The 23790-nt window shown below is 40.1% G+C and overlaps 1 protein-coding gene across 4 annotated transcripts in view; it reads left to right on the top strand.

Annotated features, from left to right (window-relative positions):
• LOC122798130 (biotinidase-like) overlaps positions 1-23790 on the top strand; it is a 327465-nt gene that overhangs the window by 86612 nt on the left and 217063 nt on the right. For all 4 annotated transcript variants that reach the window (XM_044066837.1, XM_044066835.1, XM_044066838.1 and 1 more), the window contains exon 2: positions 9468-9694. In XM_044066837.1, the coding sequence (XP_043922772.1) occupies positions 9479-9694 (216 nt within the window). In that variant the 5' untranslated portion in view covers positions 9468-9478. The remainder of the gene's footprint in view (positions 1-9467; positions 9695-23790) is intronic.

The raw sequence follows: 23790 nt of genomic DNA, 5'->3' as shown, positions 1-23790 counted from the left end.
GCTGATGTCCACCAGGTGGATTTGTTCTTCCTTGATGATCTTGCTTTGGTCCTATCAGGTACGGCAGAGTAAATACAATTGTATAGATGCTTGTATAAAGCATTAGTGTATACCCCAGCATAGGTAACCTCTCCATCAGTGGGGGAGGGGGTTTGAAGCTGTTAATGCCATCACATAAGCGGTTGTAATTGGCCTTGGCAAAGCCTTTCAGTCTAGTTGCTTTTGGGAGTGGGGTGGTGTTATTGTTACCTCCAACAAGACTGATTTGTGGTCAGACCTCACCAAGGAGGGCAGCACACTTGGGGTGGTACAAAGATCCTCCATGTTGGTGAGCACCAGATGCAGATTGTTTGATCCCTTGCAGGGGTGTCAGAAAGCTTATCCAGGACATTGGAGTTAAAGAAGTCCAGGAACCTTTGGTGCGGTCCAGGAACCTTTGGTACATGTATAATTAACCCAGTCAATGGATGGGTAATTAAAGTAACCCAAAACCCAGGTGTTTGGTTGTATCTTGATCGACTCAAGTAGATACAGGTAGGTTGTGTGGGTGTCCTGGCTCATGGAGGGAGTCTTATAGCTGGCAGTGATTTGAGAAGAAGTCTTACCAACAGTTAATTGCACCTGGAGTAATTCATGACAGTTACTCTGTTTAACCAGTCTTGAGATGTATTTGTCTTTTATTTATACACCACCTCCCTTCATTCTCACACCTTCAGTTTAAGGTCTGAACGTGTGGAAGGAATCATAACCCAGCAAGGTGGAGTGCTTTCCACATCCTTAAACCAGGTCTCCATGACTGCACAGATGGCAACATCTTCCAGAGTAAGGAGTGCTACCAGTGAGTGCAGTTTCATATTTAGACTCCTAGTGCTGAGCAGCATAACCTTGAGTTTTTTAGATGGTCTTATTGCATTGGGAGTTTTGTTCTTGTGACGCTGACTAAAAAAGGCATAATGGGGGTGGCAAGAGCCTTAGCCAGTAACCGAAACCCAAAGGCGACAGATGAAGACCATCTCTGGCAAAACATCAAGGTCTGTCAATCATGTCATCCCAGGCTAACAGGCACTGGATCTCCTTAGAATTTAGGATATTATGTACTACATTATGTACTACATTATGCACTACATTATGTACTACATTATGCACTACATTATGTACTACATTATGTACTACATTATGCACTACATTATGCACTACATTATGCACTACATTATGTACTACATTATGTACTACATTATGCACTACATTATGTACTACATTATGTACTACATTATGCACTACATTATGTACTACATTATGTACTACATTATGCACTACATTATGTACTACATTATGTACTACATTATGCACTACATTATGTACTACATTATGCACTACATTATGCACTACATTATGTACTACATTATGCACTACATTATGCACTACATTATGTACTACATTATGTACTACATTATGCACTACATTATGTACTACATTATGCACTACATTATGTACTACATTATGCACTACATTATGCACTACATTATGTACTACATTATGCACTACATTATGTACTACATTATGCACTACATTATGTACTACATTATGCACTACATTATGTACTACATTATGCACTACATTATGTACTACATTATGTACTACATTATGTACTACATTATGCACTACATTATGTACTACATTATGTACTACATTATGCACTACATTATGTACTACATTATGCACTACATTATGTACTACATTATGTACTACATTATGCACTACATTATGTACTACATTATGTACTACATTATGCACTACATTATGTACTACATTATGTACTACATTATGCACTACATTATGTACTACATTATGTACTACATTATGTAGTACATTAACCGTTTACTGTAGAAATGTGCCAGCAGTCCTCTTTTTATGGGGCTGTGAAAATCATCCCTAAGTATAGCAATGATTATACAGCTGCTTTATTTGTTCAGTCCACTAAGAAACACATATAAAATAATCAATGTGAAAGGAAAAGTAGTACAAAGTTAGTGCAAACATTTTTTTTTAAAGAGAAAGCATTACCATTAAAATCAGACAGTTAACAGAAAATTAACAGAAAAATCAATTCAACTAGATTAAAAAAAAGAAACCTTGCAGTTGCAAAACATCTGGAAAATGTCTTTTTGTAAAATGTCCCAAATTCAGTGTGTAGGCATCAGCTACAGAGCAGGGTTGTTCAGCTGCATCCTCTAAAATACTGCAGTTCTGTCCATAGCACTTTCACAGTTAAATGGGGCGTCCTCATACTGTAGTTCGTCCTCAGGACTAATCAAAGGAGAAAGGCAAATTAGGCTGTTCTTTTTCACTCACCCATTGGTTGGAAATGTCAGCTACCTGATTGGAGATGACCCAGCCAGGGAGCAGTACAGTCATGAGACATTGACTGCTCTTAGCTATATAAATATTCATACATGTTTTAAGAGCCAATCCCTGATTCTCTCTCTTTCCCGTTTATGCTCCATGTGGTATATCGGGCAACAAGCACCCAGTCCCTGATTGGCAGACCATCCACCTCCGGTTCCTGTCAAGCCTAAGGCTTCATATTTTAGTCTGCCAATCTTTATATGCCAGATTAAAAAAAAAACTTAATCTGAAAGTGATTTGAAGTTTAATTTATGACTAAAGTGCTCATCATTGAAATAAAGCCCAATCAAAAAGAAGCAAATGTCTCCAGAACATTGTTCCACTGCTTTTTACCAAGTGTACCATAGCATGTACATTTCAGCCTATTCAGTAGGAATAAATAAGCTACCGATAATTTAGAGATATGCTCTAACATCAGAAATGGAGTAAAATATTTTAAAAACAAAGATGGGAAGGAGTTCCACCATTCCTGGTTTGTTCTAGAAAAGATTCTTATGCAGTGTCTTAGGACACCCTTAACCCTTCTTTGCTAATCAGGCTCTGCAATGCTACCCATCTTCATGAGCACAGGAGTACGTGACACACTAATGTATACCAGGTGCTCCAGTTAATCATTCAAGATGCCTGGAAAGGGACTGTGTACCCACAGGTAGCACCTGGTAAAATACTGTACATGGAGCACAAGATACAATTACATATCTGTACCTTACATATGTGCATACCAGTGCTCTGTCATAACCTCAGTTATACACTATAAATCTATTATATTCTTCAAAACTTTCAAAAAGGATTCAAGTTACTCCTTTATTTGCTCAGTTTCTTCTGATTCCTCATTTATTTGCAAAAAGTAAATTAACTTTTTTTTTTAATTCAGTATACATGTCCTTCTTCAATGGCTCTTGAAACGTCATCAGCAACTTCCTTTCTAATTGTTATGAAATCAGCTTGCAGAATTTATTTTAGAATCCACCTGTTCTTGGAATTTTCCCTGCCTATGAATTTTTCTCTACATTCTTTACTGCCTTACCACCTAACTGGAATATAATAAAGTACTATTCTATTCTCCATGGTTGGACCATCACCTTTCCAGAAACAGCTGGACCCAACATTAAGTTAAAAGTTGAAAAATTGCTAGAATGCCATCTAATTCATAACTCTGACTTTTCTATGATGAGATCTGTTAACCAAATCCCCATTTGCTGTTGTAGAATAAAAGAAGAATTGCTATAACTGTGGGAATCTATCTCTTAATAAAATAAATAAAAAAAAAATTGTGATTTATGGTTGAAGCAGAGCAAGAGAACAAAAAGTTATTGGCCAAAAATGAAACAGGAAGGAAATCCAGGAATTGAAGGTTCATGAATTATGCATAAATAGAATTATGCATCCGAGTCCTATTGGATAATAACTATTTCTACTGCTCTCTAAAGAAATCTGAGTTCCTGTTTTCCTGTTTGAATTAATAGATTCTTAAAAGCTCTTTGATTTAGTTACTTTCCAAAAGGCATTCTTAACAAGTATATCAGTGAGTGCCAGAGTGTTGTTCATCCTTTAAAGTGGAATCTGCACTACTGAATCTGTCCTGGGATTTAGTTGCTTTGTATGTGCAATATGTGTATGATATGAAAGAAAGGCCTAGCAATTTACTTCCATTCCTTACTTACCTAGTATACTCTATAAATGGCAGTGGCTGTTCATAGGATCACTATTGGAGTGAGATGTAATAATTGCAGTGGATGGACGGATCCCTACAAAATGTATGAATAATGTATGTGTCCTGGCATTAATAGGTGTGTTCACAGATAAAAATCAGTGATATTTTTTACCCATACACACACACACACACACACACACACACACACACACACACACACACACACACACACACACACACACAAAAGCATAAGCCATCGCAATAATAACTTTGTACATATTTCAGCAAATAGCAATACACTGTACAACACTGATACTGCCACACCAGATTAATGATTGCTGTTTAGCAGACGTCAAACAGCAGCATGGGTAAGTCACTTTTATTTACCTCACTGATGAGCAATGTATACCTGTCATTGTACCTGATTTACAGACTTTTCCTGATTTTGCTCATAATTTTGCTCTGCCCCGCTTCAAAAGTTTGATTTGCAAAAAAATCACTCAGGATTATAGACAGTCAGTAAATCTGAACATCAAAGTTTTATACTTATTATAGTCCAATACATGCATATCAATGCAAATGGTGCTATTCTATTAAGTTTTTAAATGAATTAGAGTAATATTTAAAAGTGTTCCTGATTTTGAACCTTTATTCTGCTATTATTTTTGGCATTGTGGTGAATTCTTCAGTAAAGAAGTTGATAGTTATAGTACCTGGTGTTCTGCCAGTATTTATAAAACTCCATGAAAGAGAAAACCATCCCTGAAGAGTGGAAGCATCAGCTCTTCTTAAAATCTAAGGTTTGCATTGAGATCAGTCACTCTGGGCTGCTAATCACTCTAATGCTTACCTTCCTCATTTTTGTTACCAGCTTTATCCTAACAGGGTCATATCACAGCCCTGTTCAGGTTAAAGAGCATAATCTGCAAATGAATACATTTTTTTCTCTTCATTTTTCCCCAAATAGCAACAGCTTTTGTGGGGCTCCCACACAGTCATGAGTATTGCTGGTACCTAAAGCGGGCTATGTTTTTAGTTTTAGTGGAGGTAATCTCCACTAGGAGAGTTTAATTAAGCCAGAGGTATCATGTCAGTTATAAAATATTTAATGGAATTGTGAACCCTGTAACTTGATAAAACACTGTTACTACAACCAGAGGTATCTTTGAATTTTAAAGGAGATATACATAAGAGTTATTGGCCACCTGGCTTATTAAGTATGCAAGACTGCTGTATTAGCTTTTAGAAAATATCAAGGTAACTGCTGTGGTTGGAGGCCCCCCAGGAACAGGGGGCTCCCAGTGACTGCAGTGGTTGCTGGTGTCTAAAGCCGGCTATGGAAACATTCCCTTTTATGGGATTATTGGACAAAATGATCTACTTATTAATTAAAACCTCAGAAGAGACTTACAAACTCACCATCTCCAAGGCTGAATCCGATTTGCAGACATAGAAAGGTCTTCACTTAGATTTCTGCAGTAGACCCAGGCTATTAGGTGGTACATATTACCACATATTGTACATGCTTCTCAAGGGGTCTGTTGATTCCCAGAAAAGAAATACTGATATCCATTAAGTAATTGGCTACAACATTTTTATGGCATGTACAAAAGGCTAAACTCCCAATGGGCCTACATTCACTGCAAAGGGGACTCGGGGGGGAAACTCCAGATTTAGAATTGTATACAAAAGCAGCCTGGAGTAAGCAAGGGTTTGGATTGATATACCCATCATATTCTACCATATGGAAGATTATACTGTTGAATGGTATGTAGGGAATTAATTGTTTTATAAGGCTTTAGTAGACAAAAATATCCTACCACAGGAGAAAAGGAGTAAGATTCTGCTTGAATTGATAACAACAATTAAATGGAGATTTTGCATCATCAAAACTGATACATGGATAGAAACATTGTGCCCTACAGAGCTATAGGAATTAACATATGAAGAGGTTAAAGAACTCCAAGAAAATACTTCTGTCTAGTTTACTGGGAAAAGCTGTTGCTAGAGGGGAAATGACCTACCTAATACAGCTGAAGAGTAGACTGGACTTAGAACAAACTGAATGATCTGTAGTGTGGGAGTGTATGACAATAAACTCATTTAATAGGTTGGTAGTTTGGCCTGCTTGGGTAGTATACTGAATGGATGCAAGGAATGGGCAAACATCTTTGAAGAGAATGATATACGTAGGATATATATGATTTTGCTAGACACCAGACTGTCTTGCACAAATAAGTATAAAGTGATATAGGAAACGGAGTGGAAGAAGGAGGTTTCACAGGAGCAACAGTCAGTATTTAATCCTAGCCCCTAGGTGTACCACAAAGTCCTGCAGATTTAGATTTTTTAGTTGGTAGTATCTCCTTAAATATTCTTCTGTCAGACTGGAAAGGATATTCCTTATAGTCTTCACAAATTGCTGGTTATGCAGGGTGCGGTCCATGGGTGATTGTTTCCACATATTTTGGGACTGCTCAGAATTAAACTCACTGAAAAAAAGAGATATGTGATAATCGTTGGACAGGTGTTAATAACTTTCAAGGGAACTCTTTCTGGTGAGGGTTGATATGTGGTTGGACATATTCGCTCAAGATCAAAACTTACTGTCTCTGACTACATTCTTGACAATTAAGTTAATTACAAGGTCTTGGAAGAATGGGCTCGTGAAATATCAATGATTTTTTATCTATAATCATGCACATTAAGGACTCTGAGAGGTATTATAATAGAAGTAATACATCCCCAATATATCAGAAATGGGCGTTGTTGGTGGCTAAATATCATTTCAGAGATATATACTCACACAATACTAATTTAGAAGGTCCTAGAGAAATTACCATTTGACAGGATGATTAAATCTATATGCATCCCTCATTTACTAATTGTTTTGATATTCTTATTGCCAAATTTCTTTTTTAGTCTCTCAAAATTACTGTAAAATTGACCATTTTCAAATTATCTGCAAAAATGATGATTAACATTAAGTTAGCACCTACAACAAAGTTAACTCAGCATGAATTAATCAGTATATATATATAGTTTCAGCCATGTGTTCTGTAAAAGATCAGGTATATACGCATTACTGTATTCACATTTTATTTGGACTGTGGAATTGTTAGGAATAAAATATGATCATATATTCCACAGTATGAAATACCAATATATAACAGCAATAATTGTTGTTGAAGAATAGGTTGTACAATATTTACTCACTTCTATTTCTGTTATATTTCAAGCCTGACTGTTAATGGACAAATAATAACACTCTTGGGAAAGTATTTCACAGTCAATGCCCAAAACATCAAGTATTGCATAATTAAATTATTTAAGTTCAAGACAGTTTAGGTGTCTTGAAGTTAATGTCTCTAATTATTAGACTGGATGGTTTTCAAGATATTTCTGCCTTATTTTTGTGATTGTTTTATATTTGTTTTCTCTTTTCCTTTTGTATTAGAATGACCTGAATCTGACCTCTGAGACATACAGGGATGAAGCCCTAACTATGTCCCTGCTGTCCTGAGTTAAATTACTGGCCTGGGAGCTGAATGAACTGGTTGGGGAGAGAAGGGATAAGCAACTGATACCGACTCACCTATCTTGGGAGGAGGTGCTGGAGGAATTCTGGTACAACAGTTTCACCGGGGGGTGGGGTTGTTCAGGGACTGCAGCTCATGCAGCTTGGAACTGATGGTGTGTGAGCCTGTCAATGACTGCACAAACACTATAACTGAAAAATGTAGGTGTGCTGAAGTGTGTACTTATATTGGATCCAGCACAAGTAGGCATTGCATCATATTTTTTTAGCAAACATGGTGGGGGGTAGGGGGTGAGAGCGTACAAAACATCTTTTAAGCACCCCTGGATGATGTCAACTATCTCCATTGTCATATCTCTCTTGAGGTGTCCTCGGATATTGGGAGAGCTTGGAGGAATGAATGTAATGCAAGGAATAGGAGCCTGATCAGTTTGGATGCACAACAGCCAAAGCAATCATAGAAAAGCAAGAAGTGAATGATTATATACTGTGCTCATATTGTACTGATGTTATTAAAAAGGGAACCTGCTTCAGATGTTTGTGTTAGTGTGAGAAAACATTTGTACTGATACAGGGAACTTAAAGCTGTCAGCTGCACTACATGGTTAGTCAGCCGATGAGAGCATACAAATAACACTCGAAATAAGATTAGTCATCAGGTACCCCATGACCAAAGAGAGCTATACTTAGGTTTTGTGTCTTTCTTTTCTAACACACTATAGAAGTTGGTAGGATGCTCTACTTCAAATATGTGTCATAAAGTTTTTACCAGCTTGTATCACTTGTCAGCTGGCACTCTGCAGTTATCTGCTTCAGATGTAGGTGAAAACCATAGAGTTAGAGCAGACTGCACTTTCTCTTATCTAGAGATGTAATCCAGTTGATAGCTGAATGAGGAAAATTATCTATTTATAGATTGATTGATTGATTGATTGATTGATTGATTGATTGATTGATATTTGTTAACGGGTTAGTCCAGTTGGGCTAGTAGCCCATTTTCAGTGGAGACCCAAGGAGAAAAGCTCCAGTTACAAAAAAACTTACAGTATAATAAAATTTCACACTCCAAGATAGCAAAATTAGAAATACAACAGGTCAACAAAAGGATTAAGAAACATCTACGTAAAAATATACAAGTAGCATTGCACATAAATATAGCAAAAAAACAGCAAAAATTGATCTTCAATATTTAGACTGCATTTGGTTCTATGTCTTTTTTCAAAGGCCTTTGATACAGTGTACTTATGTTAAAGCTTTGTCAACACTCCTTGAATTGTACTTAATCATTCAAAGCACAGAAAGATCATCTTTGAGATAATAATCAGAATTGAAAAAGGATGTTTTTATACAAAGTTCTTACACTTTGTGGAAATACTCGAAAAGCATTTAGCTCACTATAAACAAAACTAGCACCATGAAGCTTTTACCATTAGTCTGTTTCTTTCAGCTAACAACATTTTTTCATCCCTTTAACCTTCCATAAATGACTAACATGTCAAACGTGAAGCAAAGAAGCTATTTAGTGGGAGTGATGGATTTATCACCACAGAAGAGGTGGTCAGTTACATAAGGGACCGATAAGATGAATGATAAAGTAGACAGTTGCAAAATAAGAAAAATATTGCTCCTTAGGTATAAAAGATGCCTACATAACCCATAAAATGTGATTTGTTAGATACTAGTTGATGTTTGTTTACTCAGTTTATTCCAATAAGCATTACTCAGAAATCGTGATAACTCACAGACTGATATAATTTTCTCACACTGTTTTATTACAATATGTGCTTTATTGTGCATACTGTTCCACATTATAATTATAGGTTAACTGGTAAAGGTTTCTTGTTTCAACATTCTTCTTTTGTAATGCAGGTAGAGCTGAAATGTCCGCAAGAAGCTGCTTGGTGATTTTTCTATTTTATTTTGAAGCTGCTTTCATTTGCATAAATGGACAGCAGATTTATACTGCTGCAGTTTACGAACACAATCCTTTTTTGAATCTGGATCCACATACTATCATTGATCGGCAGTCAGCACTAAAACTGATGAAGAAGAATCTGGACATCTATGAGGAACAAGTGAAAATAGCTTCAAAACAGGTATTATTTCTTCTTCTAAGTATGATATGCTTTATGCTCTGCTGACATTTTTATACAGGCATTAGTCATTGTCAAATTTGTTAAAAAAATCAAAATATTGCTACTCATATGATATGCCATCATTGTTTTCATAATTTTTGTCTTTTGCATTATGTGTGCTATATTATACTGTATAAATAACATGGGATTAAACTTACCATATGTAATTTAATAATTTAGGAGCTGACTATAATTTTCAATTTATATACAAGTAAAATATTTAACTATACAACAAATGCTTACATTTTCAAGGGCTCAGTGTATAACATACTTTGATAACAAGCATGGTGACCTTAAGAGTTTCGTGTTTCAGTTAAATGATTAAGTTTGTATAGTTACTGGTGAGTGTGTGTGTGTGTGTAAGTGGCTTTATGTCAATTGGCTGAATGACCACATCTCTGAAAAAAATTCACTCAATTAAAAAAGTTTAAAACCTATTTCACTAAAACACCTTATTAATTTGATTCAAAATAAATGAAACAAGGTGCAGTTAAAAACACATATGGGAAAAGCTTTCAGACATTTTTTTTGCACAGGGGAAGACCCCTGCACCTCACACACACTGTCCTTACTTAACTATACTAACTCCAGAGTCACACAACTGTGTAGAAAAGTAAAATATCATACAAATGGAATCACTGCTTCAGCACATAAAGAAACCACATCAGCAATTATTATGTATAGGTAACCACACACACACACACACACCAGCTGAAGCTTTTTTATATACTTCTATATACTCCTGCTTCTGTATTATACATGATTATGTTATGCATAGGTAACAACACACACACACACACACACACACACACACACACACCCACACACACACACACACACACACACACACACACACACACACACACACACATACACACACACCAGTTGAAGCTTCTTCGTATACTTCTATATACTCCTGCATCTGTATTATTCAACTACTGTATAAGTAGCTATGCTACTGTCAATAAAATTACTAATAAATTGCCATTCAGCCAAATGACAGGAACATATATAGATAGATACATGGATAGATAGATAGATAGATAGATAGATAGATAGATAGATAGTTGTAAATATAGATATATACATATACAATGAAATAATAAAAAACATTTATTAATTATGATCAATTGTTCTGCTAGAATAAAACGGTTTACTATCAAAAGACTGAAATTCATATGGTCGACAGTCATAACGTAGAAAGTCATTACACCAAATATTCAAAATACTGAAAAAAAATGCCAAAGTTTAAATGGTCGAAAAATACCTGCAGTGCTGACAGTAGTGTTTTTGCTGGGGGTGCGCCCCCACACCCCCTGCTACTTATATATTACAACTCTGAGATCGCACTACAGTGCTGACAAGGGTATATCCTTGCCCTGTTGTCAACATTATGTCAACAGGTAATTTGCATGTACTTCCTGTCGACCAAATGAACCACTTAATATTCATGTGTCGACCATATGGGTCAATCAAATGAATGTTGGACCATATGAACTTCAACCATTTGATAGTAAACCGAATGAAACACTTTCCGTCTCATTTAAAATCTTTAATCATTATCTACAAATATGGATAAGCATTCCTTGCTGCAGAATCTTAAAAATGGTACTAAAAGACAATATTTGCATGCTGGAATGCTATTTAAATAGATCAGAAACAATAACAGCGGTCAGTGTTGCCACCTCACAACAAGATGTTCTCTGGTTTGATCCTTGGCTGGGGTGCCTTCTGTGTGGAGTCTGCATGTCCTCCCTGTGGTTGCGTGGGTTTCCTCCAGGTGCTCCAGTTTCTTCCCACATCCCAAAGACATGCTGTAGGTGGATTGGACACTCTAAATGGGCCCAAGGTGTGTGTGTGTGCATGTGTGTGCCTTCGGTGGAAGGTTGGGCACTGGGGTGGCAACTCAACACTGTAAAATTCAACTGCCAATCATGAGCGGACAGGTGATCCTCTGTGGTGACCCCTAACCGGGAAAAGCCGAAAGAAAAAGAAGAAACAATAACACTTTAAAAAAGCTACGAATGCAAGACAAGAGCTAAGATTTCTTCTGATTGTAAACAACCCTAGAAGATGTCATGTAATTTTATTTTTATCTATTTTACATTTGTTTACCGGGAAGGTCAGACTGGACACAGGTCCATTTTCAGCGGAGGCCCGGGGAGAAAAGCTCCAAATATAACACAATACAGTACAATACACTACAATACAGTACAATGCAATACAGTAGTTGAAAATTCAATAAGGTTAAATAATAGTTGAGTATAATACAGTGAAAAACTTATTCACATGATAAAAGCATGGAGTAGCTTGCTATAGTAGCTTGAGCATAGTTAGCAAACAGTATAATATATTAACATAGCTGACTTTATTTAGGTTAGTATAACTTAGCCTGGGGGGTGACATGGGTATAGCCATTTCTTTAAATAGTATGTTTTGAGAAGTTTTTTGAACTGGTTAGTAGAGGATGTTGAAGTTAGGCGATCTGGGAGAGTATTCCAGCATCTGGCAATGGAGCAGGCAAAGAGAGATTTACCTGCTTCATTTGTGTGTTTGATAATATTTATGTGATTCTGGGGTACAGATCTTAAGTTTCTGGAGGGGTTATAGGGGGAAATTAGTTGTTTCAGGGCAGGGGTTTTATCAGGTTGAGTTGGAGCAGCTGTGGAAACTCGAGCCAGTTGAGTTGTTTAAGGGCTAGGCAATGATGGGACCTATGGGTGGCTTCGGTAGCGAATTTGGCAATCTTGTTGTAGCAAGATTCCATCTTGGATAGTTCTGTTTGGTGTAAGTTAGTTAAGATAGGGGAGGCATATAGGAGGTTGGATAGCAGATGGTCTCTAGCCATGGTGGCTTTCGTGTGTTTGGTCATGTATTGGTGGTTCCTATAAAGGAGTCCCATCTTTTTGTTGACCTTTTTGATGGTTTGGACAATATGGGTGTCAAATTTCAGAGTGTTGCCAATTTCAATGCCTAGGAGTTTGGGGTGAGATGTTGGGGTGATAAGGGTGTCATCTTTAAATGTTATGACAAAACTATTGACTATGGGAGGAGATCTACCAGGGTAGAAGAGAATGAGGTTTTTTTTTTGGGATTGAGTATAAGCTTGAAATTAGTGAACCATTCTTCAGCTAAGGTAAGGTTTTTTTGGGTTATGGTTTTTAGTTCATTCAGGGTGGGTGTGGCACATATAAGAGTGGTGTCATCAGCATATTGCACTATAGAGGCAGATAGTGAAGATGATGCAATTTGGTTAGTAAATATTGAAAATAGTAGTGGACTGACACCTATAGTTACTGGAAGTAAGGAGGACAGTTGGTTCTGCCATAGGACTGCCTGTTGACGGTTATATAAGTACTTCCCAAACCAGGATGTGGTAGAGGAGCTTATGTTAAGGGTAGTGAGGGTATTCAGGAGCATTCTATGGTTGACCATATCAAAGGCCTTGGATAAGTCTAAGAATATGGAGGATACTAGTAGACTGTTATTTCTGTGGGTATTGACAGTGTCTGAAAATGAGAGCAATGCTGTGGTCGTGCTATGGGAGGGTCTAAAACCATGCTGGGATGAGGATAGCAGGTTGTGTTTTAGGAGGTGGTGCATAAGCTGGGAAAGGACTATTCTCTCTAATATTTCTGATAGGGGAGATAGAATTGCTATGGGATGATAGATTGTGAGTTCACAGGATTAGCCTCCTTTGTGTAAAGGTATAATGTGAGATATTTTCCAAGAGTGGGGTATTTTGCATTCTGTTATTGATCTGTTAATGAGGATGGACACAGGATAGGCTATTGCTTCTGCAGTAATTTGTAGGAATTTTGCAGGTAGGTTGTCAGCTGCTGGAGTTGGTTTAAGTTTTTTGAGGAACTTAGCAATTGTATTAGTTGCGACTGGGTGTAGGGAGAAACTGGGGAGGTTATTTTCTGCATTGGAAAGGGTGGGGGTTGCTAATGTTGTGGGGTTAGTGTTAGTGGTTTGGGTATTGGCAAGGGCTTGGATTGTATCAGTGAAGTATTTGTTAAATTGGGTGGGGATGTTTTCTAGGTTATTTGGTAGTACAGGGGAAGGAGTTGTAGTTTTTCCTGGGTGTAGTAGGTTATTTATTGAGGCCCAGAATTTTTGAGGGTTGTTGTGTTTTTCCTGTAAAGTTTTATAGTAGTTAGTTTTGTCAAGTTTTCTTAGTCTTTTGGCTTCCTTACGGAGCTCATGGTATCTCTGTTTTAAGACAGGGGTTTTGTGTTTGTGAAGTTGTGACCAGGCTTTGTCTCATTCTTTCATTATTGACCTTGTTTCTTTTGATAGCCATGGTGCATGGTTGGTTTTAATTCTAGTAGTCCTAGGTGGAGCATGGGAGTTTAGGATGTTTAAAAAGGGTGAGTTAAAGTACTCTACAGCTTCATCTAGTGTTAGTTGTTTTAAGGGAGTCCAAATGCAACATTTTATTGAGTTGATTATATCTTGTGCTCTTAAGGTTTCTTTGTTATGTATGACCCTGAGAATGGGCTAATTTGGTTGGTGAGACCGGTGTCTACCTAAGTATGTTGCTTGATGGTCACTCAGGCTGTCAGAGAGACAGCCTGATTGGTGGGTCTGACTGGGGTCAGTAACTAGTATCCAGTCCAAGACTGACTGCTGTTTAGTGGTTTTGTCTATTCTTGTGGGGGTAGATATGACTTGGGTAAACCCATGGAGGTTAATGTGGGTAGAGGGATTTTGGCTGGTACATTCTGACCAGTCAATGTTAAAGTCACCCAAAAGTATGGTTTCTTGTGGAAGGGATGAAGTCAACCAGTTGAGAAGATTATCTAGTATGCCAGTATTATAGCCTGGTGGGATATATCCTCCAGCAATAATAATTTGTTTATTGGGGTTAAGTTTTAGTCTGGCTAGGATAACTTCTATGTCATGCACTTCCTGGGAGTTGCATGCAAACTGTTCTATAGAGAGGTGGCTCTGGTACAGTAATGCCACGCCTCCTCCCTTTTTTCCTGTCCTATCTTTGCGTATTACACTGTAGCCTGGGGCAGTTATTTCATTGTCGTGATGTTTTGGTTTAAGCCAAGTTTCTGTTAGTACTATGATTTCAGGTTTATATTGGGCTAGTAGGGCATGGAGGTTTAGTGCTTTATTGAGAATGACTCGTACATTTATATTTAGAAGGAGAAGGGATGAGGTAGGCCTTACATATAGCGGATTAGAGTATGTAGAATTAGAGCTATTGTCCAGGATTTGGGTGTATGTTGCCACAACATAAGAGTTTTTGGAGTAGGTATAGATAGAGTTTATTCAGTTTGTGGAATGTTTTCGCTAGTCTACTGGATAAGTGGGGTTGGGGTTTGTAGGTTGTATATCTATATAGGCAGGAGGGTGGTAGAGTGGAGGAGGGGTCTTCTAATGGAGCAGGGGTATGGTTGTGTTTAGTGGGCCTTGTAGTGGAGTCAGTTTGCCATGGAGGAGGGGGAGTAATGTTAAGTTGTGTGTGGCAGGTGGAGAGGAGAGATAGGAGGATGAGAGAAGAGAGGGTTAAAGTGAGAATGAGAGGTTATGGAATGTGGGTGTTGAGGGCAGGGGGCATATTGATTTGTTGAGGGAGAGATTGGGTGTGCATATGAGTGTTAACAGTAGTTGTTTGAGAGCTGTTGTTAAGGGTGTGGTTGTCTGTATTGGAGTGGGGGATGATAGGTTTATTTTGATTGGATAATTGGAAGTGAGGAGTGATAGGGGGAGTGGGGTAGCACCGTTTGAGAGAAGCAGGCCAAGAAAAACAAACAATCAGCAAGAGAGGTTAGTGAAGTTGCTGTGGAGCAGCTGAATTGAAATAATCACTGTAGTCTGAAGGAATTTATGATGGGTAATGTATCCGACATGTTTTAGTTGAAAAACTGTCCTTTGTGAGACATGCAACACCATGATTAAAAACAAGCCTTCATTCACTTATTTATTCTCTAACGTCCTTTTATCATGTTCAGGGTCACAGGGGAGCAGCATTCACTTGTCTCAAGGTAGATAAACTAATTTTGCATAAAATGCCAGTCTATTGTAGAGCACAGCAAACATTCAAACCCAGCCAGTCCACTCACAGCATGTGAATGATTGACAGTTCAGCTATAGCATGACTTTGGAAACTGGCAAAACACCAGAGTACCCAGCAAAGTCCAAACGGAACCAGGTATGACATACAGACTTACCACAGAAGGCATCACAGCCAGAAAATGGACTACAGAACCAAGTGCTGTGAGACACAAGACAACAATGCCAACAGATGTAACACTGTGCACCCAAATGTGTGTGTGTGTGTGTGTGTGTGTGTGTGTGTGTGTGTGTGTGTGTGTGTGTGTGTGTGTGTGTGTGTGTATGGGTCTGTATACATAGACAGGTAGATAGCTATATATTACTATAGCTCTGGATCATTAGCATATGCTAAAGCAATTACTAGTGAAAATGAATGCTCACTTTAGCTGACAACTACATTATTTGTAACTCGTAGAAAGTTGTTTGACTAGTTGTTTATCAATACAGTAAAAATACAGAGTATGAGTGCAAAACATGCTTTCAAACCTTATCAAATCTTATTTTAACATTACTGCATTTATAAGCATAGGCACAATGGCCAAGTTTACTTTTGTTTCTTTAGTGACTGTGGTGTGCATATTTGTATGTATGAGCATGTACAAGTGTGTGTGTGTGTGTGTGTGTGTGTGTGTGTGTGTGTGCGCGCGTGCACATTTTCAAATGAGCTGGAAACCGCACATTAAAGCTGCTATTATACTGCAACATTTCTGTGAATGTTATACTTTGCTCCCTTCCATTGATGTGCAGCATTTTATATAACCCAATCCACAGTATAAATGTACCACCTGCTCTGTCAATATTTGCTTTCTCTGTTCCCTGTTTTCTCATCAATTTGTTAAAGATTTATATGTTTACAGGTTCACTTGTCAAACGTATGATTACTGGCCTTAAGGAAACCTTATTGCTGTAGCCCTTTGTTGATATTTTCTACTTCTTATTTTTACATCAACATTATAGCTGAAGAAAGTTAATGAATGACTTCTTATTGTAAGATAAAACTTGTTCCTTAATCTTGAAAGGTATTTTGCAATGTACATACCATGTTAAATGCAAAATGAATGTTAACCAAGAAATTATAGGCAGATTAGGTAATTAAAGTGGTCTTCAGGATCTGTGCTTCTGTTACAGGTCACTAACAAACAGTGAAATATAACATAGTTTCTTGGAGTGTTTTTGTGTATGTGCACACGTGCGTGTGTGTGCATATGTAAGCGTGGGGGCTGTATTACTAACTTCTCATTTACTTTAGTGCAGTTTTCTGATAGTTATATAACAAAAGTGCTACATTTGATTTGGAGGCTTTCTAGCAAATGCTTGACTTTTACCTAATGCTACTGTCAGGACTAGACGAGGCATAATCTTCATACTCATTTGGGTACATATTTTTTCTGGTCATCTGTCACAAACATCATAGCTGATAGTGGTAATAACTAGCTACACTAAGGCAACTAACAAAAAAACTGTTGTTGAGTGTGTTGAAATACAAGACTTCTCATTTGAAGAACACAGGGCCGGATTCACGAAGGCTTGCACGGAGTCTAAGAGTAGTGTAAGACTCCATGCAGCCTTCGCGATTCAGGAACAGCCCAAAGTCCGTGTAAGAGATAAGCTAAAACGGCTCTTACACGGAGTGGGCGTGGATAAGCTAATCACCTCACTTGCAGCCGAATAGCATGCAAATGAGGATGATTAGCGATCCAGGAAGCCCAGAACAGCCCGTGTAAGAGCCGTTTTAGCTGCAGAAATGTACTCAGTTGACAACTGAGTACGTTTCTGCAAAAACTGCAATGGAGCTATGTCAGCTCCAAATAAAGGGTGCATATGTGTCAGGCAGCATGCCAATGGCCAAATATGTGGCCATTGGCAAAGTAACCTGATGCAAATATATTAAAAATATAATTTTGTTTTCGGCGATTGCCGATGTTTAAACCCAGCGCAGCATTGCGCAAACGGGCTGCGCTGTATAAAACATAAAAACGAAGGTTGTAAACCCACAAATGTGGGTTTTATGCAATACATGGAATGCAGGGACCAGCAGACCAAAACCAACATGGCCACCGTGTAGTGGTTGCTAAGGGGGGAAGCTGAGTCTAAGACATGTAACTAAGCATTAGTAGGCAATCTGATGCAAATGAGTGTTAGGATACTGAATTCCACTGTCACATAGCAAATGAGCACAGTCTGAGTAGTGTAAGAGTTACAGAAGGGGAGGAACAGAGTAGGAGATAGGTGACATCACAGGGGGGAATGGTAGAAAGAAATGCAGTCCATTGGAGGTCAGAGTTACATGACAGATGTCAGACAGATATCATGGAAAGAGGTGTGCCACTATATAAGCATGAGAAAGTCAAGAAATGGAAGGTGTACACTGTTGCCTACACCAAAGTTTCTTGCTGGATGTTTCTGCTGGTTTACACACGGCTCCACCCTGAGGAAACAGAAAGGAAAAAGGAAGCAACAGATTTAGTAGGAAGCTAGCAGGGAATACAGCTGGAGCTAGCAGGTAAAAACAATTAGATGCAGGCAAGTACACAGGCAGAATAGTAGCCCAGCCCAGCACTTAAAACTCTGCAAACAGCAGTGCAGGATGTTTCTCTCAAGAGACACTGCAAGACAGGAGTTAAGTTATCAGAAGTGAAAACTGAAAAAGCTGAACTCAGAGCAGAAATGTTAGGGGCTGCCATAGCTGTCATAATGAGACATAGGCGACTTGCTGAGGGTGGTGACAATGCAGATGCTGCCAGACAACCCACAGTGAGGAGACGGAGAAGAGTGTACAGGCCCAGGGTCACCTACCACGGGTTACATGAGCTGGAGATAGTAGAGTGCTATAGAGTGGACAGAAACCTCCTGCAGCAAATAGTGGAGCTGTGCAGGCCACGCCTCACACACAGAACCAACAGAGGGGAACCCATCCCAGTGGAAACCAAGGTATGTGTTGGCCTAAGAATACTAGCAACAGGTACCTTCCAGAGACCAACTGGTGATATGATGGGGATATCACAGGCATCAGCCTCCAGGGTACTGCACCAGTTCCTGGATGCCATGTCAGCACATGTCAGTGATCATGTATATTTCCCCAATGCCCGTGAGGTATTGGCCAGCAATATGCGTCTCTTCCAGCAAATAGCGGAATACCCTGAGGTAGTGGGTACAATAGACTGCACGCACATACGCATCAAAGCACCAGCCGGTGAGCGGGTAGGGCATACATCAACCGCAAGGGCTTCCCCTCCATCAACTGCCAGGTCGTGTGTGATGCCCAGGGCATAATAATGAATGTGTGTGCTGGCTGTCCTGGGAGCTACCACGATTCCCACATCTGGCATTTGACGCAGCTGTACCAGACATTTGCCATTGGGGACATCCCGCACGGACACCTAGTGGGGGATGCAGGTTATGCACTGGAGCCGTGGCTGATGACACCCATCAGAAATGCACACACACCTGAACAGTAACGCCATAATGAAGCACACGCACAAACACGTAATGTAATAGAGCGTGTGTTTGGGCTGCTCAAGTCACGGTTCCGGTGTCTGGACACATCTGGTGGAGCCTTGCAGTACACACCAACTACATGTACCCAAATTGTCATGGTATGTGCTATGCTACATAATATGATCTTGCGAAAACAGCTGCAGCAGGACTAGCATAGGGCCGGGCCAAACAGCCCCCCACCATTGCCAAGGCCATCACAGGCAGAGCGTGACTCGGAGGAGGAACAACCTGAGCCTGCCCCAGTAGGCAGAAGGAGGCGTGCCCAGTATGCCCTGGCCTTGGCAAAGAGGCAACGCATAGCACATACACTGGCTCAGTAGGAACCCTGGGAATGATACCCCTCTCTGACTCACTCATATAGTAACAGGGATGCCTAACATGACACAACCTGCTCTCAAACATGTACAGGGAAGTGTAATATGCGCATCCGACAGAGGCAGCCCTGCAGCACCACCTGAGGCATGAATGCTATGTGTTAAGTAATGTAACACCATGTACTGTATGCACACCTGAGGACCCTGAATAACATCCTACCCTCACCAAGCATCATGCCACAACATGACAATGAGATGATCAAGTGCAATAATTGACTGAAGTATCGCAGTTAGTCAAAGGGGATCCAATGTGTGCCAGTCAGGGATGACATGCTGAGCATGACATGATGGACCACCTGCTAGGACTGGCGTGCACCTATCAATGCAGGCCGTATGGATACTGGCAAAGGCTGTTGTTACCCACAGTGTGCCCTGAATAGGTAAGGCTCAAAACACAAACCTATCTCCATAGGTATCAGAAGGGATAAGAATAAGATAAGGGATAAGTCAAAACAGCAAGATGCATGCAGTCTAAACTCACCCAGTATGGAGAATGTTGATATCTGCGCTGTAACAGAAAACTGAGTCAAGGCTCAAAACAGCACCCTAACACTACCAGGTTACACCTCATACTGTGCTGTACAGCCTCAAAACATGGAACAAGCTACAAAAGGAGGGTGACTAGCAAGAATTGTCAAGGATAACCACACCCCATGTTGGTACCACAACAAAAGCAGCATGGACTAGCCATGGTCAAGTAACAGTGGCTAAAACTGCCCCCCAGTTTATAGCCTGCTACAGACTACTGTCCCAACACCAGGAACTGCACCTGGCCTATGCTGGAATACATGAATATATCAAGTCCTCCAAACCACATTATATTGGGTGACTGAAAATACCCAGACATAGACTGGGAGCATTATACTAGCTCCAACAGTGTAGGACAAAAGTTCATAGAATCCATAAACCAAAAGGCCCAGGAACAACGTACCACTCCCACAAGAGGGTAAGCATACTGGATGTGATAATCAGCAACATGGGTACTGGATGGCAAGATGAGAAGTGTATTGCTCACTGGTAAGACCAGACCATAGAGTAATCACACTGGATATACAAATCCTGACCACAGTTGGTCAGAAAACCACAGTGGAAAACATGTGTTAAGCAATATTTGCACTCCTCCAAACTGATGTGGAATCCATTAAAGGTCCTGTGCAGGTGCAAAATATGGGCCACACCTCAGAACCTGTAATACAGCCATTCCATGAACACTGCCAGGAATGCTTGGATTATGCAATCCTAAATTAAAACAAGACACAATGCCATACACGCAGGAATCTGGCATGGTGGACACCAGCCATAACCAAACCATGCAAGAGAATGAGGAAGCTACTACATGATAGAGCAAACATAAACAATGAAGTAATCACTGATCAGTAGTATGGCAATAAAATCTGTCCACACATACAATCCACTAAGGCCAGCCACAACAAGTTGAATCTGTGAATCTTGAGGCAATGTTACACCTGCCCCAAGTACACAGACAACCCCCAACTCCACCCAAGAAATACAAATATATGTGAGAGATGCAACCATCTATCCAAACTGGAGGCTGAGCTCCCTCAACTCAGTACCCCCAAAACTAGTCAGGAGGAGAAGGTAACCACACACACCACAAACACAGTCCCACATAGACCTATCACAACTGCAAACCAAACACATAAACACAGAAAAACATTCCTGGAGGCACAAATTACAAATACAGCACACCAACAGAGGCCTCTAAAGCAGACACCCAATCAAACTACCTCCAAACATAGTACATGAAACACATAGTACACAAAGCTGGTGTGCCAAACAGTCACAGGCCAGAAGGAGAAACAACATGCCTGATACAGTTGTAATAGGTGACTCCATAGTCAGACACACTGCTGTCCTGCACACCAGACTGAACAAGGGAAAGGGTACAGTAAGCTGCCTGTAGGCTGCCACAATATGCCACATAACAGAAGTATGCAGGTCACTCCAAAGCAAGTGGAAATATGATGCAGTCATAGTCCATGCTGGTGTGAATGACCTGAGATGTACCTCCCTAGACTACATGAAAAGAGACATAGATGAGCTCTCTGATTATGTAGTCCAGGCCGGTATGACACTCACCATTTGCAGCATCCTATCCTTACCAAGAATAATGCCACAGTACAAACACGGAATGATCAGTCATAGCAAGTGGCACACTTACTGGTGTCATTCCAAGGGGATCCAATGTCTGTCTGTTTGGAATGTCATGCTTGACAAGCCACGCAGCTGTTCTTGGGATGACTTGCACCTGTTACCCCTGGGTGTCTGAATATTGGATAAGGCCTTTACCACCTCCATAGAGCCTTTTGTAGGCAAGGCTGAAAAGACTGACCCACCACCCTAGAAAACATAAGTGAAAAGAAACATAAGGGAAATGCTGACCAATGCCAGATGTGTAAACCCCAATATGCATGCTCCCAAGGCCATCCCCAGTATGGAGAACATCGATATCTGTGCAGTGACAGAAACCTGCTGCAAGCCTCCTGACAGCACACCAGCACTACCAGGTTATACCACATATCATGTGTCATGGCCCCAAAACCTGGAACAAAACATAAAAGGAGGGTGAGTATCCATATTTAGCACAGACACCCATACGTCCAGGTAACTGACAATGCACAAGGCATTGGAGTCCACCCATGTGCAACTAACTGTAGGCAAGACTGCTGTACAGTCTGTAGCATGCTACAGACCACACTCTCACACACAGGAACCCCACCCAGCCGTCCTGAAGACACTGGACAGTATGAATGTCCCACCAAATACCAAACAAGGTACCACAAATTACCACATAGGTGGTAAACCATTATGTATGTAAGGAGTAACCAGGGACCTAGGGACACAAGTGGACAGTAACCTGTTATGTGACACCCACATTGCCAATGTGGCTAGGAAGACTGTCTACATTTGACACCGTATTAGGAAAGGATTCACATCTACGTCAACAGAGGTCATTGTGCCCCTATACTGTTCTCTAATCACACCCATAATCTAGTACAATGCCTCATATGGGATGTACCTTACCTGACACCTGCAGCAGTTAGAAAGACCTCAAAGGTACCTCACCAAGAGGATAAAGGGTCTCAAATATTTGTCATATGCTGCCTGGCTGTAGACACCCCAGCTGAATGCAGTCACATACTGCCTACACAGAGGCATTGCATGCCTGTTGTAGAAGGCCATGCCCAACACAGGAGTAATGGACATGCTCTACCCCAGAAAACTCAAATCCATCGGAGCTGTGAGAGTGAGAGATGTCAACCTCAACAAATAATGAAATAGGATGTGCTGGTGGGACAGATACATAATCCAGAGGCTCCCCACACCCTGGACCAGAATCCCACTCCATGTTAGGCAGAGCCCCTCACTGACACTCTTCAACAGGAATCTTGCCAAGTGGATGGATGATTGTAGAGTTACACTGGGGGTCTTCACTGTGTCATGTCCAGACAGAGGCACAGCAAAGCAAATCATAAATGGCCATAATATTCACATAGCAAGGGGTGGCAAAAGCCACACACACTCTGGCTAGGCTAACAAATGCCCTAGGGTGGATAGCCTAGTATGAACCTATGAACCTATGAAGATACAAATTGTACAGGACACTAAGGATAATCCCAAGGCTTTCACAAATGATGGTAGGAACCATGTTGGGAATTCACAGATATGCTCTTAATCACACAAATATCACAAACACACACACATATTGCCAACATACATCCTGACAGGTGCAGTGCAAACCCCAATGCAGAATATCTATCCCAGCAGACTGCTGGCCCCCTGACATTGCAGATGCTGAGGTAACAGCCAACATCTACAAAGCAAAACACACAGCAGCAATGGTATGAGATGTTGTCCTGGGCTTAGTGCAACATGGACTCCAAGATGAATGGAATGCCAAACCACACTACTGCTCAATGTCAGCCTTACCACAGAATATGTACCCAAAGAGCAGTGTACAACAACAGTGGTCCTTCTCAACAAAGGTGTTGCCTGAATGGATACTGAAAACTACTACCCCAGAATCCTGAGAAGCTCGGTCTGCACAGCTATGGAAAGGATCAGCATGTACCACAGACATAAAGATATTGG

The sequence above is a fragment of the Protopterus annectens genome, chromosome 3.part1 (genome assembly GCF_019279795.1).
Source record: "Protopterus annectens isolate FY-2018-M chromosome 3.part1, PAN1.0, whole genome shotgun sequence".
Taxonomy (NCBI): domain Eukaryota; kingdom Metazoa; phylum Chordata; order Ceratodontiformes; family Protopteridae; genus Protopterus; species Protopterus annectens.
The sequence above is the reverse complement of the archived record's forward strand: the minus strand, read 5'-3'. Positions and strand labels throughout refer to the sequence as shown.